Source organism: Passer domesticus, chromosome 8, assembly GCF_036417665.1.
Source record: "Passer domesticus isolate bPasDom1 chromosome 8, bPasDom1.hap1, whole genome shotgun sequence".
Lineage (NCBI taxonomy): Eukaryota > Metazoa > Chordata > Aves > Passeriformes > Passeridae > Passer > Passer domesticus.
Genome location: NC_087481.1, coordinates 34769565 through 34786698, shown reverse-complemented (window position 1 = coordinate 34786698; position 17134 = coordinate 34769565). Strand labels below are relative to the sequence as shown.

Sequence of the window (17134 nt, the reverse complement as noted above, 5' to 3'; positions counted from 1 at the left end):
ATAGTTTGACATGACCGGTTTCTCCCTCTCTCCATTTCCTAGCTCTTTAAAAGCAAAATGGCTTTTAAAACACATGGAAAACATCTGATTTTCAGTTTCACAAAATTGCAAAGATTCTGTCATTTTAATGCAATTGACCTTATTTTTCTAATACTGTCAGCACATTCAGCATTAGGTAGTTAACATTTTCAGTGTATTTTTCCAAACGTGATATAGTCTCCATTTTTCTATGTAGAAAGAATAACTCCTCTAAATAACCAAGACAATAGTTATTTCCACTCCTCTCATGCTCTTCTCATTGCCGCTTCCCTTTCCTCCCCACCAAATTACCTCACTGGATGGTTTATAAAAGCTGTATTTAGGTTGCAATCTGTAGAGGAGAGAGCAGAAAGCACTCAGTGGCTCTGTATTCTGCTTATCTGGAATTCTCCATGTAAAAAAATACAAACTTGTTTCTAAAAGCAATATAAAATTAATGGATATGATTGGTGAAAAATGATGTATTTTCTTACTTATGCTGTAAATATCTTTTCAGCCAAATGCATTTCCTTCTGAGACATGAAACCAATCTAGTGAGATGGTGCTGAACAGATAGTTCTCCAAATCAAACTCCTCCCTTTTTCCTAATATTTTCATTGCAGCGAATAAGAAATACGGATCTGCCAGTCTGCCTATTGAACTATCTACTGCAGCTTAACTGCAGCAAGGAAGCAGTAATCCTATTGTGCTCTTCCAGCAGTCTCCTGGGAAGCAGAAGGCATTGAAATTACTGAGCTGTTGTCCTATCCCCTCCTCACCTGTCTTTCTGGCTGTAAATATAGTGTCTGCCTGTAAATAACAGTTTGTTGCACCTTTAAGCACGTTCCCTAACAAGAGGCAGCGATTTACTGAGGTGATAAGCTGTAACTAATACTAGGGTATCATAATGGGTAAATAGATTAGCACTGTGCTTCTCTGTATTTTGCTTTCTGGGGAGCTGCGGCTCCTGCACTCGGAGGTGCTTACTGTGGCACTTTGCAGTGCCAGAGATTGCAGCTCCCAGGGCTGGGCTGGGTGCAGCTGGGGAAATGCAGCAGTGCCTCTGTGGGGTAGCATTGACTGCACACCCTGGTTTCTTTACTTTTTCTGGTAAAAAAAGCCCAAAAAAGGTTGTAATGGGCTGTACCAATCTTCTGTGCTATGGCCATAAAATGGCATTTGACCTGCATCATCAGCATCCATCATGTAATATTTACAGGTATGCCAGCATCATTTGTTGTCAAGAAGTATTAAGTGGTGCAAGCAGCCTGGGCATGGTCTGCGGCTTCACCCAGCTCAAGCTCCTTGATTTTCCTAATGGAAGGGCCCCAGCACTTACAAAGCAGTTGTGATGCTGCAGCTGGGTGATGGGCAGTCGTGACTGTGAGGGATGGAGAGGTGCCACGGAGGGAGCAGTGGAGGCCTTTCTCTCTGTACTGCCTGGCAGGTTTTAGGCTCAAAAGGGCCCTTACAGGAAAGGAACAGTACCAGGGGATGTGGCCGGTCCTAATAATTGTGTCGCAAATCTTGTGATATTTGGCATGTTCTTAAAGACTTGGCTCCTAGAGGCAGGGGATTAAATATCAATTGCTTCCTTTCTCTTTCAAGCAAGGCTTAGCTCTGTGGTTGCAGAAAAATGCTTAAAATGTGACTTGGGCTGACTGGGGAGGAAAAAAAAAAAATTGCCTTCCAGCCTTCTTTTCTCTCCTTGTCCCCAGGATCCCAATGTGGATACGTTGCCATGTCTTATAATTTTTTTCAATGAAAGAATTTAAAACTATTGGACACATCCAGAGGGACATAAAGTGTTGCCAACTTTGGGTGCGTGGGAGTATTTATGAGTATTTTAAGGAGAGGTCAGTCACATTCTGTGCTGAGACACACTCTTGCAATGTCTGGTCCTTTTCAAAGAATAGAAAAACAAAAATGGGACCGGGTAACAGCAAGCTGAATATCTCTGAACTGATTTTTTTTCTCTTGCTTCCTTAGGGAAACCCCTTGAGCTAGTTGTAATTGAAATTTCTCTTATTTTTAAATCTGTGTTTCTGCTTTCACAAATGTGAAAGCTGAGGCTGCTCATGTCTGTGTTGGTTTCCTAATGCAGTTGTCATTAGCAAATCAGTATTGATTTATTCCTATGGAAATAGATCAGTGCTAACAGTGAAACGCAATCCCATTAAGAATGATACAGGTTTTGCAGATGGAGAAAAGTAGGTCAAATATTGCACCAATCATCCCAGAGAGTGTCCCTTTAAGCCAAATAAATGTGTGAATACACTTAAACTGTCAGTATGTTATTTGACTGCCATTATTCTGTATCTTTTTGCATGAGCTAGCAGAGCCCTCTATGACTGAACAGGGGTTGAAAGAAAATGTCAATTTTGGTGTATTAACCAGGTTCTATTTTACACCTGGGCTGTGTACAGGGCTTCTTGGGGGTTGTGTGCACATGTAAGGATTGTTCCTTTCCTCTCACTGCAACAGTTGAGTTTACTTAAGCAGGAAAGGCACATCATTGTATGCAAGGGACATTGTAGCAATGCAGCAGAGGAACACGATTTAAATCTGATCATTAAAGTGCCGCAGCAAGGGGCTGTGAGAGACGGTGTGGATGGTCCATCTGCAAAATCTGTGCTCCTGTTGTACGAGGAGGAGGGGCGGAGGGGGAGAAAAAGCAGCTGCTTGGCTGTGCTATGAGAGGGTGAGACTGACTGTTGGCACCATCTGTAGCTGTCCTTTGTGCTTGCTGCTTTATCTGTTCATTATAGTATGATACTGAAATTCTCGTGCTTTGAGTGTAAATGAGTTGAGATACGCCTAATACTGTCAGCATAAAAAGCAGTAACTAAGTACACTAAAGATGAATAGTGTAATCTGTAAATTCATTTTGGGTTTGTTTTATCTTGCTTGAATAGCCCAGGAAGTGATGTTCTCCAGAAGCCAGCTGTACCAGATGTGTGTTGGCAGGGTATATATTCATCTTACCGAGCAGAGAGCAGAGGTGGATGGGGCAGGAGAGATGGGAGGCTGCCCTGTGTGTTCCAGCAGAAGGGAGCAGACTCCTTTAGAGGGAGGATAGAGCAGGTCAGAGGGGAACTGGTAACTCCTAAGGTGGCTACAAACAGCTTTGTTTTCATTCCATGCACAAGTACCAACACAGGGAAGAGAGTAATTATTATACATGGTACATGAGCTGAAATGTCCCGAGGGAGGAACGGTTGAACCATAATGAGGGCTGATAGGGATGAGTAAATTTCCTAGGTTTTTTACCTGCAGTCTCTTAGTTTCTAAAAATAGGAGTCTTCTCCAGATAACTGTAGAATAAAACCATCCAGCTTATCTTGAGCACCTCTTTGTTCTTTGATGGTTTACATTTTCCCTTTATAAATCTGCATACTGGATACTGGTAATAATAACAACTCATTAAGATATTTTCTTATCTTCACCTCACCAAAGCAATGCTCTCACTGACATATTCTTTTTCCGGGAGTTACACTGGGCTTTTTTTCCAAGCAGTTTGGCTTTTGTTTGCAGATTCATGCCCTCAGATCCATTGGGTTGTTGCTTTTTATCTTACTTGTCAAGTGCACATAGGTGTGCAGAAGGAGCAACTCCCTTCTCCCATCATAGCCTCGTCTAAGATGGATGATTCTGTAGTAATTACACTCGGCTGTGGAAGTGCTCAGCATCCACTATTACTCATCCACTATTACTCCGTGATGGCTGCGTTAAGTGTTCGGCAGAACACTTTGTTCGTGTTTCCCGAGCTCAAGTGGCTGTGGGCAAGGGAAGAAACCCTGTGAGGCAGGAATTTGTATCTCCAGGCGGCTGGAAAGGGGAAGGGGGGGCCTTTGTCACTGGCACATTAGTAATGATATGCCAGGGATAAAAGGTGAGTATAATTTGATCAAATGCTTGTTGACAGATTCCTTGGCTAATAGAGAAGCAGCTTAGACTGACACTCGTTGCTGGAACGTTTCACAGAGCTTGAGGGAATTAATGCTTTTTGTAGGCTACGTGTGAGGCTGACAGCTTCCGAGTGACCATATTTAGTTACATAAAGAAACGATGGTCCCCGTTTGTCACAGCAGAGCTCTAAAATGCCTCCCTAAACACCTCTCTTGACCTTCTGCTTGATAAATGCAATAAAATTGCTACCTCTTCTTTGTCCAAATGCAATAAAATTGCTACCCCTTCTTTGTGCAAATGTGTGATTAATTCACAGCAGTGGCCCGGGCAATAAGTATCTTTCTTGTGTGGCCATTTAACTTGAGAAAATCCAATTGTTTCATGTACTGAAAAACCATACTCGTGTGTGGTTTTGGTAAAGCAGGTTCTTTTTTCTGCCCCACAAATATGACTTTACAGTTAGTCTCTTTGGATTTTATTCTATGTTAACAGTGCGTGTGAGTAGCTGCTAGGAAAAGAAGATGGTGTACCCTGAAATGATAGTTAGCTGCTGCTTATGATTATATTATTTGGTGAAAAGACAACCATCAGAAAATTAAGATATGAAGACAGGAGCCTCAATTTTAGAGGATTCTGCACTTGTCTGTTTTAAACGAGCAAGCCTGAAATTACATCTAGAGTTTCTTACTACCCTAAACCGCTATGGCAGCTTGGGTTTTCAGTAGTTTTCTGGTTCTCACCCACCCATATAATCTGTTGATTTGTGTTCAGTTTGCAGCACCTCAGGAAGGCACTTAGTTAAAAATTAAATATGTAGCATTTTTTTGTTCCGAGAGTTTTGTAAAGCATCCTTTAAAGAAGAAAAAAGCCCAAGCACTTCCACTTGAGAAGTTGATTTCTTTCCACTGCAGGATTTTTCAATTAGTCTGCACTTTGTTCCGGTGAAACTCCTCACTGTGTTCTCATACCTGGCTGACTTTTTACCAGAGCCACTTCTGATGTTGGAATTAAATAGGCATCTTTAAGGCTCAGGGGGATGTTGCTGGAGGCTTTGGTGGGGTGTCTTGGCTGGGTGCACCCATCGGAGCCCTGCAGTCACTTCCTGGGGCTCTGCTTACTGCAGAGTAGGTGGTTCCTATAACAGGGCCTGGTCTTTTCTGAGTGTGAGTGCATAAGGGAGAGGCCACATTTTCAGGAATAATGACCTCTTTCATGTCTTTAGAAGGAGTTGCAAGCTCTTCTTCCCTCTAAGAAATCTCTGCATCTTCATAGTTCATAAGTGTGATTTTCCTGTAAGCACAGAATTACCCTCATTGACTACAAGATTAGGCACATAATGGAAATACACATTTAGGGGTTGTGCTGGGTCAGATATAGATTTAAGTGCCTAACTTTGTATCCATACATCATTCTCCTGTTTATCTATTCAAGACTGGTAGCTCATAGCAGTTTTGGAAATTAATTTGTGCACATGTGTTTCTCTTCAATTAATCTTATGAAAAAAACAGCTGAACAGAAAAGAGATGATTTTTTTTCTCCGCTCCCCTCTGTAAATGATGTCTTCTCTATGATTTTGTTATGTTTCTGTTTTTGTGAAATGAATGATTCTGCATCTTACTTTACTTGTGACAGCTATCACGTATCCTTTCACTTCATCCACTCTTCATCTCTGTCCTGCTCAGACAAGTTCTCTTGTGTCTCCTGGGCTATGCAGAATGTTTGTAACTTGAGTAAAAATGTTCTAATGATAGTGTAGGGCAATTACAGACTCAGTTTGATGGGATAAAAGTGAGAGTGGTGGTTCATGGACAAGCTTTGCACTCGTGGTGTTTGTCTAGCTGGTGACTCCTGTTACAGTGTCTTGCACCTGCACTGGGCTGTGCTGGTTCCTCAGATGTGTGCTCACTGCCGTTTGTTCTGTTTGCACAGCACTGCTTTCATCGTGGTGTGAGGAGCTGGGACGGCTCCTGCTGCTTCGCCACCAAAAAAGCCGGCAGAACGATCCCCCCGGGAAGCTCCCCATGCAACCCCCCATGAACTCCATGAGCTCCATGAAACCCACCCTCTCTCACAGGTGAGTCTGGGCCCAGCCCGCAGCACTGCAGTCTGGACAGCGTGTTGTGTGACACATCTGCTCCTGGAAATGCTTGTTACCACTGCTGGGGGGAGCGACACTGTTTCATGCACTGCTCAGCACTGCAGACAACAGGGCAGCTCTAATTACAGCCAGCACTAAAGAAACTCAAATTTCTCTTTGCTATTGCCCCGTGCATAGTGAAGTGACACGTCTGTCTTAAAATCTGTGCTCAGATCAAGTGGGCGTGCTTTCAAGCTCCAAGTTATGCCCTAGAGATAAACTTGTACATTGTGTCTCTCATCAGACACTTGCCTGATGCCGATTTAAATACAACTGGCTTTTCTTGAGGTTGAAAACATTTCACTGATGTTCCATGTTTTAACCATCATTGGAAATGTATTGCATGTAAAGCAACTGTACTGTGGGTGCAGCCACAGATCAGAGGATGTCCTGTATCAGGTGAGGATCAGACAGCACTAGTGCTAATTTACAGAGAACATGGACATTAAAGGATACTGTAAGAAGGTGATGTGAAGCCTTTGATTACCAAATTATGTAGAGGAGTGCTATTTGTATTTCTTGTCTGCACAACCTAGGTCAAAGCAAAAGCTGGAGATAAAGTGTAGACAGGATTGAACATTCATTCCATGCTTTATGTTTCTGGGAGGTTTGTTTTTTTTCTGAAGGCTCTCTTTACCTCAGCATCACATTAAAAAAATCACAAACAGTATAAATTTGTTTTAGTGTAGAGATTTTTTTTATTAGTAAAGGACTATGAAAGTGTAATGGGTCTAAATTCCTTATACCTAAGTTCTGTGATAGCCTACCTAACTTGAACTTTAGTGTTAGAATGGAGCTTAGGGACATCTTTGTACCAGTGCATTTGCATATGCAAATTTGTCTGAAAACAAATTTTGGGGTATGGGTAGGATAGTTTTTCATTATTTTTGTTGCATTTATGGGAAAACCATCCAATAACTATGCCTTTTATTTTAGCCCTTGAGAATAAATAAAGTCCTTTTTTGAAGTATAATTAATACATCTTCACTGGCTTTTCAGAGTACCTAGATTTCCTCTTTTTTAGGTGTTTATAAAATGACTGATCGTAAACACACTTAACAAAAAACAAAACAAAACACCAAAGAAAACTTAATTTTTTAAAATAATTTTACACTTGGGAGAAGTTTTTCAGAAGACAAAGTGGAATTAGTGGCTAGTCTGCAGAGAATGTGGTGCAGTGTGTGTACTCTCTTAGGTGTAGTTTTGTAGTTTTTAGATGCCTGATTCTCATTTGACCTTTTAGCCTCTGTTCCTCTAGAGTCTATAAAGTAAGACTATCTCACAGGGGCTGTGTGCTACATTACTAGATAATAGATAAGATAGGCACAACTCACGTCTTTTGTGGCAATTTTCCACTGAAACTGTCACATGTCAAAAAATAAATACTTTCTTCTACTGAACCTAAATACCAGTATTTCCAGCAGTACCAAGTCATCCAATATTCTGCCTGTGTAGAGCAGCCTGCTCGGTATTAAGCAGTTCTTGCATATTTCTCTTGAGTATTGCCCTTGAAATGCCATACTGGGGAAGACACTGGGAGCAATTTCTAAATTACTTCTCTTTACCTATGAGATGCTCCTCTAGAAACAGAATTTCTGTGGCATAACTTCTTATATACAATAGCTGCAGCAGCCACTTTGGGATTTGGAATACTTGCATCGCTGCTTTGGTGTGTGCTGTTGTCTGTAATTTAACTGTAACTGCTCAAAATCTCTCAGGTGGTACATTAGAATGAGATATCCTGTGGCTCTCCAACTTTATTCCACCTGGAACTGTTTATTTTCATGCATGCTTTGTAATCAGTCTGTAAGATAGTGTGGTGTGAAGAAGAATTGAGTTTTCTATTTGTTTTAATTAAACAAAAGATGAAAAGCCATTAAGTACAGTATTAACTACAATCAGTGATGAAGCTGTTGATGAAGCACCATTTGTATTTGTATTAGATTACATTTGGGTCAAAAGCTTAGTATTAAAGTTCACAGTATCTTATCTCTAATCCACAAGACTTTTCTGTTAATTCAAACAAAAAAAAAGTATGCTTTGTATTTCCTGAAACAATTAATGTAGCCAGCTACTTCAAGTTTTGTAAAAGAACTAGATATTATATTTGAACAACCAAGAGCATATGCAAGAACCTTACTTAACAAAGGCAATGTAGATATATGTGAGCTGCTGATTATCATTAGACACACAATTAAATCCTTCCCTGTCATCAGACAATCTTGAGTACTCCACACAGAGCTTTTTTTGCTGTCCTTTTACTAGCAACAAAATTACCCAGAACTCTAGTCAGGGGACTAGAATCCTGATGTAGCAGGCACTGCAGAAACACAGCTGCTTAGTCTCAAAGTTGAAACAGGGCTCAGCTATTTAAAATAAATTGTGACTCAATAATGTATCACAAGAATCTAAATCTAAGGATTCATATTTAATAAACTATGGGCACTTACACTAGAAGTAATTCAGGTCTAGCCTGTTTTTAAGAACAATCTTTGATTTTTAAAAGTTAATTGAGCTATGAGAGAAAACTGAAGTAGACTGATCAAGGAAGGCTTTCATAGTGTTACTGTTAGTTAAATGAACTTACAGAGAGCAGAATGTAAGCCACGTGAGGATATGCACACATGCAACAAATGCTTTCAGAGTAGGGACTGTATTGTTAATTTCTTTCTAAATTTAGTTTTTCATTAACAGAATGAAGTGTTGTATATAGAAAAAAAAAAATCGGCTAAATACCTACTGTCCAATGTAGGGCAGTTGGTTGGATTGCAAGCTCCTGTGCTTTGTGAGCAGAATGAGCACTGGGTTGTCAAAAAGAACCTCCCAGTCTCAGGGGGTTTTTAAGTCTTTGCAATCTAATAGTCAGTGCAAACTTGAGTGTGAGATTTTATTTTCACCTTAGACCTTTCTATTGACTCATGTGAGTAAACTTTACTCCTGTATTGAAGGACCAGTGTAGGATCTAACCACCTCCTTAATCCTGTATAACTTGTAATTAAAGTCCTACTTAATGGATTTATGGGGAACTTAGGGAGAGCTGTTAGTCTTCAGCTAGCCCTTCTGCACAGGAGTGAAATTTCATGCTTTCTAGCTTGCAGGGTAATTATTTGTGTTGTAGTTTTCCAATCTGACAAACTGTCTGTAATAACATACGCTACTCAAGGTGGCTGATTTTTGAATTAGTATAAGGTCTTTGGCAGACACTGTTATATAAGTACAAATTATTGTCATTATACACCTTCCAATGCTTTGATGAAGTTCCTATTAACACTTCATTACATTAAGTGGTGGACCTCTACATGTGTATCAAATTGAATCTTGGTTGAAATGGGTACAGTTCCAATCAATCCCAGCAGGAATTGCACCCTAGTTCATTTTCACGTCAGTCTGACTCAGGCAAGCTCTGGGGGGCTTCTCATTTCTTGCACAGCTTGCAATAAAGCTTATTTGTCAACAAAACCACCTAGAAATAGACAGCTGTTAGTTGCAGTTTAGTGTGTTGTCATGAGCATCTGTAGGGTTCTTACTGTCTTCACTCTCGCTCCAAATTTTGGTTTTATGTATTAATTGCCAGCTGTCTCACAGTTAGTGACCAAAGGGTGGTAATGCCTCTATAGGGCAGTCATGCTTGATGAAATATATGAAGATAATGTTATTTTTATCACAAATTACTTAGTGCCAAACGTTTAGAGAAAATTGAACAGTAGATGAAATGAAGCATTAATTCAATCATACAGTAGATGTGTTATTTATTACCATTAATGTTTTATGTTCAGGCAGTCATAAATACTTTTTAGTGGCTAGACTTGCTTTAAAAGAGTGATTGTTTTTAATGCTTGTTTTGTCCTTTTTTCCTTCCAATTTAAACCTAAGAGCTGAACTTTCAAACTTTCATAGGAGCTCTTGGAAAAGAATGGTAATTCTGTCTAAATTTTTACTGAGTGGTGCATTGTTAACAATGAGGAGTGAACTGTTCGTAACATAGTAGTACAAACAGTGTCAGAAGTTCTGTAAAGGCTGCTTTTTCAATTTTGCATCATAGTGATAGTCACTTTAAAAAAGTCTGGATGAGGTCAGGTGCAGCATATACACACTTTTATGTAAAGGGGCACATTGTGCATGTTTGTACATCAGTTTGAAGTAGGGGTTGCTGCATTATGTCATGTGGCTCTGACATGCAGGGACAAACTTTGCAAAAGAATTCATAACTCCTGAGGTAAAAGATGAAATTGTTTCAAAGCCTTTTCATCTTTCTGGTTGTGGAGTTGTGAAATAAATATAATTAGGGACTGAACAGATGGTAAATCCTCATATAAAAGAATATACCCAGTAAAGAAATGTATATTACTTCTGATTCTGCAAAAGTAGCTTTGCTGTTTTTTTCTAGTTTCCTTTCTGTCAAGAAATGTTAATATTTACCATCAGGAGAGAATAGGGAAGAATTTAGAATCAAGACATGTTTCTGTAGAAGAGTCATTCCTTAAAGAAAAAAAAACCCTGAAAATTTCTTCAGAATAGTCTGCTTATGCTCTAAGCATTGCAAAGATAAAGCTAATTACTAATTGCTCCAAAGTATTGTCCCAAGAGTTGTCCAGCTCATCCTCTAAGTGAAACTACTGATACTAATTTTATCACATACGCTTAATGGGGAGGAGGTGGAAGAAAACCTTGAGCCTGTTGAGGCTAAAAGAAAATTATGAGTACCTTCTCCTTGAAAACTGATAAGTGTAACCATTAGCTGTGAATAATTAAATATTGAATATTTTCATGTGAAAAATCTGCATTTCATTTCAGATAAGTTTGTGGTCAGTTCTTATGGTAACAGGAAACGGTAATGGGTAACTTGATTTCAAATATGTATTCTTTACATGCTTGGTAAAAGGTATAGGATAAGGATTATCTTTTCTTGTGTATACAGCACCTTATACAGATGTGAAAACAGGTCTTCTCTATTGATTGATAAGTCAAAGTGAGTGCTGTTGTAATAAAACTAATATGTAGAAGGACGATTAATTTTGTGCAATTTTTTTCTGATAAGTACATATAAGTGGCTACACGCTCTATATTTTTCCTGTAGATGTTGTAGTCTTGTGATGTTAGTTTGTGATTTTTTTTAATTAAAAAGTGCCAGCTGATATTTTTATAAGTAAACACTAGGCAAATATTATTTAAGGTCTCTCTGCTGACTGAGGCAAAATCTGATCTTCTCAGGCTTTGTGCTGTCTACGTTAATTTTTAAAATATGGCAACAGCTTAGAATAGACAGGTATCATTCTCATGTTTGGGCCATATTGAACAACTAATTCCTGAAAATGTCTGGTCAGTTGTGATTTCTGTTTAGTGATTATCACAGGGGCATCATGGCTCTTTGCATGAAGTCTGCTCTCAAAAGCAGGTGAGATGTGCTGAGTGTACATGATTTTCCTCTTCAAGCATATTGGAAAGGTACCTGCTGTCACTTGTTCTCAATGAAACCAACTGATTTCTGGTGGCAGTAGGGTTAAAAATCGTTTAACTGTGGCAGCACCCCTGGTTTTTAACCATTTTGACTGTCAGCGTATGGTGACACTGAAAGCTGTACTTTGCCTAGCCCTTTGTTGCAGAGCTAATTGAAATCATTGGGAGTCTTTTAACTGGATTGAACACCTTTGGATAGGGAACATCCAAACCAAGTCAGTGCCCTTCAACCTGCAGAGCATCAGGTCCCCCTGAGAGGTTTAGCAGTCCCTGCAGGCGCAGAAGGGCTGGGGAGGCCAGCCCGTGGCTGAGCACAGGGCCAGTTCAGGTCAGTGGCTGTTTCTGGGTACCCACGCTGCGAGCATCGCGCTCCAGCCTGCCTGCCAGGAGGTGACATGGCTTCTGAGCAGGGAGGGAGCACGTAAAAATTACTGACATAAATGACGGCAAACGCCTTGTCTTTTTAAACGGCTTTGGGGTATTTTTGGATAATTTGGCAGCGGGATCACAGATGTATATTTTGTGCAAGACTTGATATTTTTCTTGATGTCCTTTCTTTACATGTATCTGTTATTCATTCACTTACATGAAAATGTCACCCTCCACAGGATTTCTCTGTAAATAGATTACAAAAGGAGTGAATTCCCGGTGTTCAATTTTGTCAATTGTTGTATTCCTGCTACTCCCGTACACTTGGATTCTCAAATCTCTCTCAGAATCGCAGTGAGAAGAAAAGGAAATAGTCATTACTATTTGCAGCGGTGGAGGGCTTTTCTAATGGTTTCCCTTAAAAAAAAAAAGGGTTAGCAATTCGAGCTAAGACACTCCTGGCTGGTTTTCACTAGATATGACAACAAAGCCTGCTCGGCAGACAGAGCGCATCAGCAACCTGGGCAGATGGGTCGGTGACATTAATTAGATCCTGGCAGTGCCTTTAGCAGCAATCGGTGGTCTCTTCCCATGAAAGGGCTGTTCCGAGGCTGAGGAGCAGCGCACCAGCCGGGGCACCGTCTTGCATGTCCTCGTCTCCACCGAGCTGGGAATGCGGGGAAGGTAGCACAGCCTGTTCGTGCTCTCAGTTCCCACTTAACGCGTCAGGGGAGATGCGATGTGACTGTTTGTTTGCCCGTGTCCCTGTGTCACCAACAGCATTTCCAAACTACCCTGACAGGCAGGCAGAGCGCGGGGACGGCTCGGGGGACGCTTCTCAGCGCTGTCCCTCCCCGGCCAGGTCACTTGCCCGGGCTGCCCCTGCCCTGCCCTGCCCTGCCCGGCCCGGCCGCTCCGTCCCCGCCCTGCGCTGCGGGCGCTGCCGCCGGTCCCGGCCCGGCGCTGCCCTCGGGGGCTCGGCGGGGCTGTCCCCGCTCCCCGGCCAGCCCCGAGCCCCCAGCCCGGCTCGCCTCCCGCGAGCGGTGCTGTGCTGCCCCCTCCTCCTTCTCTCCCTCCCTTCCCGCCGTGCCTCTCGAAGAAAGCGGTTTTTTTCTGTTGTCGGGGAGCGTAAATCAGCTTCATCTAAAATCTCGGAAGTGCAAGTCCATCACATCTTCCTCCGAGCCGCCTGCTACACCTTGCGTGAGTCAGACTGCAGAGCTCCCGGTGCCCTTCTCGCTGTGCGGGGCTGCTCGTGTTTCCCCCTGTCTCAGAGGCAAAAGCAGAAGTGGAATCTGCTCACGCTCTCAGCGGTTCCTTCCCCGGTTGTTGTAGCAGTCGCTGACCTCCAGGCACTATGAATAAACAGCAAAGCTGGGAACAAAAGGAGTCTTCTGGCTGCCATTATCTCACATTAACATAGCAGACGCGCTGCGGTGTGAACAATGCGAGTCTCATTCGCCGATAATCAGCGAGTACCCAGGCATTTGGATTACCAAGGCAACAGGCAATGGTAGAATACTGGGTGGGTGTGTTTTTTATTGTAAAGGAGCAGTCGGATATGGAAACCCAGGTATATTGATAAAGCAGAGCAGAAGGAATGCCTGGTGGCAGGGGGGGACTGAGGGCTCGGGGTTGCATTCCGACACACGTGAGATAAATAAGACATGGATGAAGCAGGTCTGTGCTGTGAGATGCAATAAAGATTAAACTGCATTTGTCAAGCTGAAAACGATCATAAGATAATTTCAGCATTTTGTAAAAGGTAACAGGTGGCATGTTAATAGCAAGGCTGTTACCGGTGGATTTTTTAACTGTAATCTGGGCTGTAGTAATGCATTGCATGGTCTACTTGTATGACAATAGAGCTGGGTGTGATGGTTTAATCTTTTTTCCTTTTATCAGATGGATGCTGTAGTTCCCATGTCAGACAATGTAACCCCTTGTGCTTCTTAGAGGCAGGAGTGGGTCTCAGTAGCATTTTTGTTTCTTACCTGCATAGCTGTGATCGTTTACTCCACATGGACGGACATAAGTTGTGTTATCTCTGTATCTTTACGTGTGCACATACATGTGCACGGACATATATGAAATCTGTAGTGAAGCAGGACTGTGTGTGCATGCAGGGGAAATGTGTGGTTTTGCAAAAACTTAAGAATTAATCTAATTAATTTGGCCTAATGCATTTTTCTGATTTCAGGAGTTAAAATCAGGTGCAGTAAGTTGCTGAGCAGCATGAGACCTGCAGGCATGGCTCTAAGTGATGACACTGAGTGTAGAGTCAGGCGCCAGGAAGCACAGCAGCGAGCGTGTCACAGCCCGATCTGTAGCAACCCAGTGTGAAATGGAAGGCAGCATTCCCGCCTTGTGCAGTCATAAGTCATGCAGGCCTCACAGGCCTTGTCACAAATATAAAGAAAAAGTTAAGGGCTTTCAGCATCCAGATGTACTTTGTATCGCCTGCTGAACTGCCAGCTCCGTTTTGCTGTCTCAGTCTCCATGCAAAATGCCTGTATCGTGCATGTGTGTGTGGCTGCATGAATGGTTATTATAAATGTGTGTGTGGATATTTAAAAGAGCAGAGGCAGGGGGTGATAGCCACCTGCTAGCAGCAGGTGCCATCCAAACCACTGAGCTGATAAATGGCTTGTTGCCTTCACCTTTTGACTGCTTTGCCTGCATCTGCTCACCCTAGAAGGGGCTCAGAGTGCTTCTGTGTTCTCATACAGTTTGCCAGAAAACAGCCTCCTTTTTACAGTGAATTATGACATTTCTAACTGCTTTCAGTCTTCCTTTTCATGGTGCAGGCAACATCCAGTACTAAAACAACACTTGAGGTAATTCTTTCTTGGTAGGCAAGAGCTAGGTATGGATCTGCTGTGCATTTGGAGTTGGGAGAATCAAAGCTTTCCAAAGAGTTAGAGAACATACTCATCTAGTTGGAAAGGGTGGAGGGAATCAACAGACTTGAGAAATCATGATGGGATATTTTTTGGAACTGTGTGTTTTCTTTGTAAAATCTGGATGTTAGTAGTCACATCATTAAGAAGTAGAGGGAAATAAAGTTTTGTAGAATAAGTCCAAATCGGCTTTTTTCATTTTCACATTACATAAAAACAGCCAGTGGTTTGGATGGGATTGTGTTTTAGGTGTTTGCTTAGTGAAATGCAGGATGGAGCCTTAATTTATGCCAATACAATTTAAACTTCTTCAGGTAATAATGTAAAATAGAGGAATGTATTTCAGGAAGGTGTGAATCACATAGATGGTATCAATCAGAAGCTAATTCTTGCTGGCCATCTGAAGTCAGTTATTAGTATACAGACTGACTACACCACCTTCTTGCTTTCCTCATCTTGAATCTAAAAAGTTTAGGGTACCTGCACACAACATCAGCTTTCAGTTTGGTTCTGTACATCATGTGTGATGTACAGAGGTACTTACTCTTTGTTTCCTTTACAATGTGTCATCATATATCCTTGCTGACTTTGAGTGGTCTTCAGGCTCTTCCCACATCACTGTCTCCTGGCTCTGCCATGTTCCTCTGTGTGAGCAGACAACAAATTGCATAGAGTGGTTTACAGAGCCTATGGCAAACACAGCACAAAAGGTCGGGGATAATTCAGTTAAATTTTGTGATTTGTGGTTTTGAATAGCAATGGGCTTATAGTAACTGTCACCTGGACTATAAACTAGGTATTCAAGTTGAAACACGTTGGCCAAGCACTGTAAGTGCATGAAGATGGTGCATGTATCTCAGGTGGGGAGGTGCTGGCTTTGTTTCTTTGGAAAAGAATCTCAATAAAAAATGACAAGTCAGCTGTTTCCTTCTAAATATCTTGTGGTTTTCATAAAGAAAATAAAAGCAGATCTCCAAAACATTTTTGATTGGCAGTAAGCAAAAACAAATTCTGCATTTCCGTTGTCACAGTGGGGTGGTATTCTTGAATTAATACTCAAGGCTGGGGATATTTTCAGTGGAACTGTGACCACAAGGAGAAAAAAATACATTTGATCTGTAGTTTCTGAATAGGTTGTCAGGGATTCCTAGCTTATTAAGTTGTGTTGAGGTTTGCATGGTGCAGTGCAAATACTGAATTTGAACTGCCTTTTTGGTGTGAAATACTAAAATGCTCCAGAAAGGACTTCAGCTACTTTTTATCCCAAACTTCTTTCCTAATTTCTAGTGTTAGGTTCATGGTGGTGCCCTAATCAAGAAGGCTAGCAAACTGAATCCATATTAATAGATAAAGCTACACGAGTGGTGTTCTCTCAAAAAATCCAAATAAAACAAAAACTAACCTGAATAAAAGAAGGTGAGCTGCCTGACTTGTGAGACAACCCAGACATGAAACTCATGTGTTGGTGCTCAGTTACCCGGGCTTTCTTGCCTGTTCTGATTGTGGGATTTGTGATATTTTTCCACTGCAGATGCATCAGGTTGGAGGGCAGAAAGAGGGGAGCAAGGAGCCTTGTTTGGAAATTGTTATGGTTTCATTTGTATTAAAGTAGTGTCACCTACAGGCTCCAACCAAGAATACAGGCAAGGGGTGCTGGGCACCCTGAGCACACATCTGCCCAGAGGTGCAGACACAGAGAGGTGCCATCAGGCAGGAGCAGATCAGCAGCCCCAGTTTGGGTTTGTATTTTGCCTGTTGTGATTTTTGGCCATGTGTTATTGCAAAGATGTGTTTGGCCTCTGTCGATCTCAGAGACCTGACACCTTGTCATGAGATGCTTTCCTCTCAAGGTGTCCATGGGTGACAAAAGAAGATGTGGGAGAAATGACAGTCAGTGTTGCAGTGGCAATTACCTGCTCATCTTGGTGTCAACTGAGAAAGTTAGGATAGAGCTGGTAGATTTAAAGGTGTGTGTGAATTCTGTGTGTGACAGCTACCCTTTTCGGGTGGGATGACCACGCTTCAGAGATGTTAAAGACCCCTGCAAAGCTGGCTTGAGGGTAAGCAGCAGAAAGTAGCACAGTTGTGGGAAACTTGATTGTGAGTGATTGGACTGAAAAGGCTTTTTTGGAAAGTCACCGCCTGGTGCAGTAGTTGGTAGATTTACAGTGTTTGAAACAGAGGTAGATGCTTTATGAAGGTAGTGTTTTAGACACCTGGCCCTCTCAACAAGCAATGCGGAAAATCACCAGGAATGTGTAATTCCAGTTTTCACTCTCCTCCACAGTATGGAAAGTGCCAATGCTCTAGGGATGCATGCTTCACTAAACCGTCTGAATCTTTC

General features: G+C 41.7%; 1 protein-coding gene and 1 long non-coding RNA gene across 17 annotated transcripts in view; one reads left to right on the top strand and one right to left on the bottom strand.

The window, feature by feature from the left end:
* The window catches only part of ZMIZ1 (zinc finger MIZ-type containing 1), a 347370-nt gene that overhangs the window by 288784 nt on the left and 41452 nt on the right, over window positions 1-17134 (top strand). For 14 of the 16 annotated variants that reach the window (XM_064430330.1, XM_064430321.1, XM_064430324.1 and 11 more), the window contains one exon: window positions 5857-6001. In XM_064430330.1, the coding sequence (XP_064286400.1) occupies window positions 5857-6001 (145 nt within the window). Of the gene's footprint in view, window positions 1-5856; window positions 6002-13014; window positions 13416-17134 lie in introns of those variants that run through there. The other 2 variants (XM_064430332.1, XM_064430335.1) reach the window with 2 other exon arrangements.
* Window positions 11977-12794, bottom strand: LOC135306430 (uncharacterized). Its single transcript, XR_010367247.1, has 2 exons — window positions 12411-12794; window positions 11977-12307 (listed from the first exon to the last, which is right to left on the bottom strand). It is a non-coding gene; the product is annotated as an uncharacterized LOC135306430 (long non-coding RNA).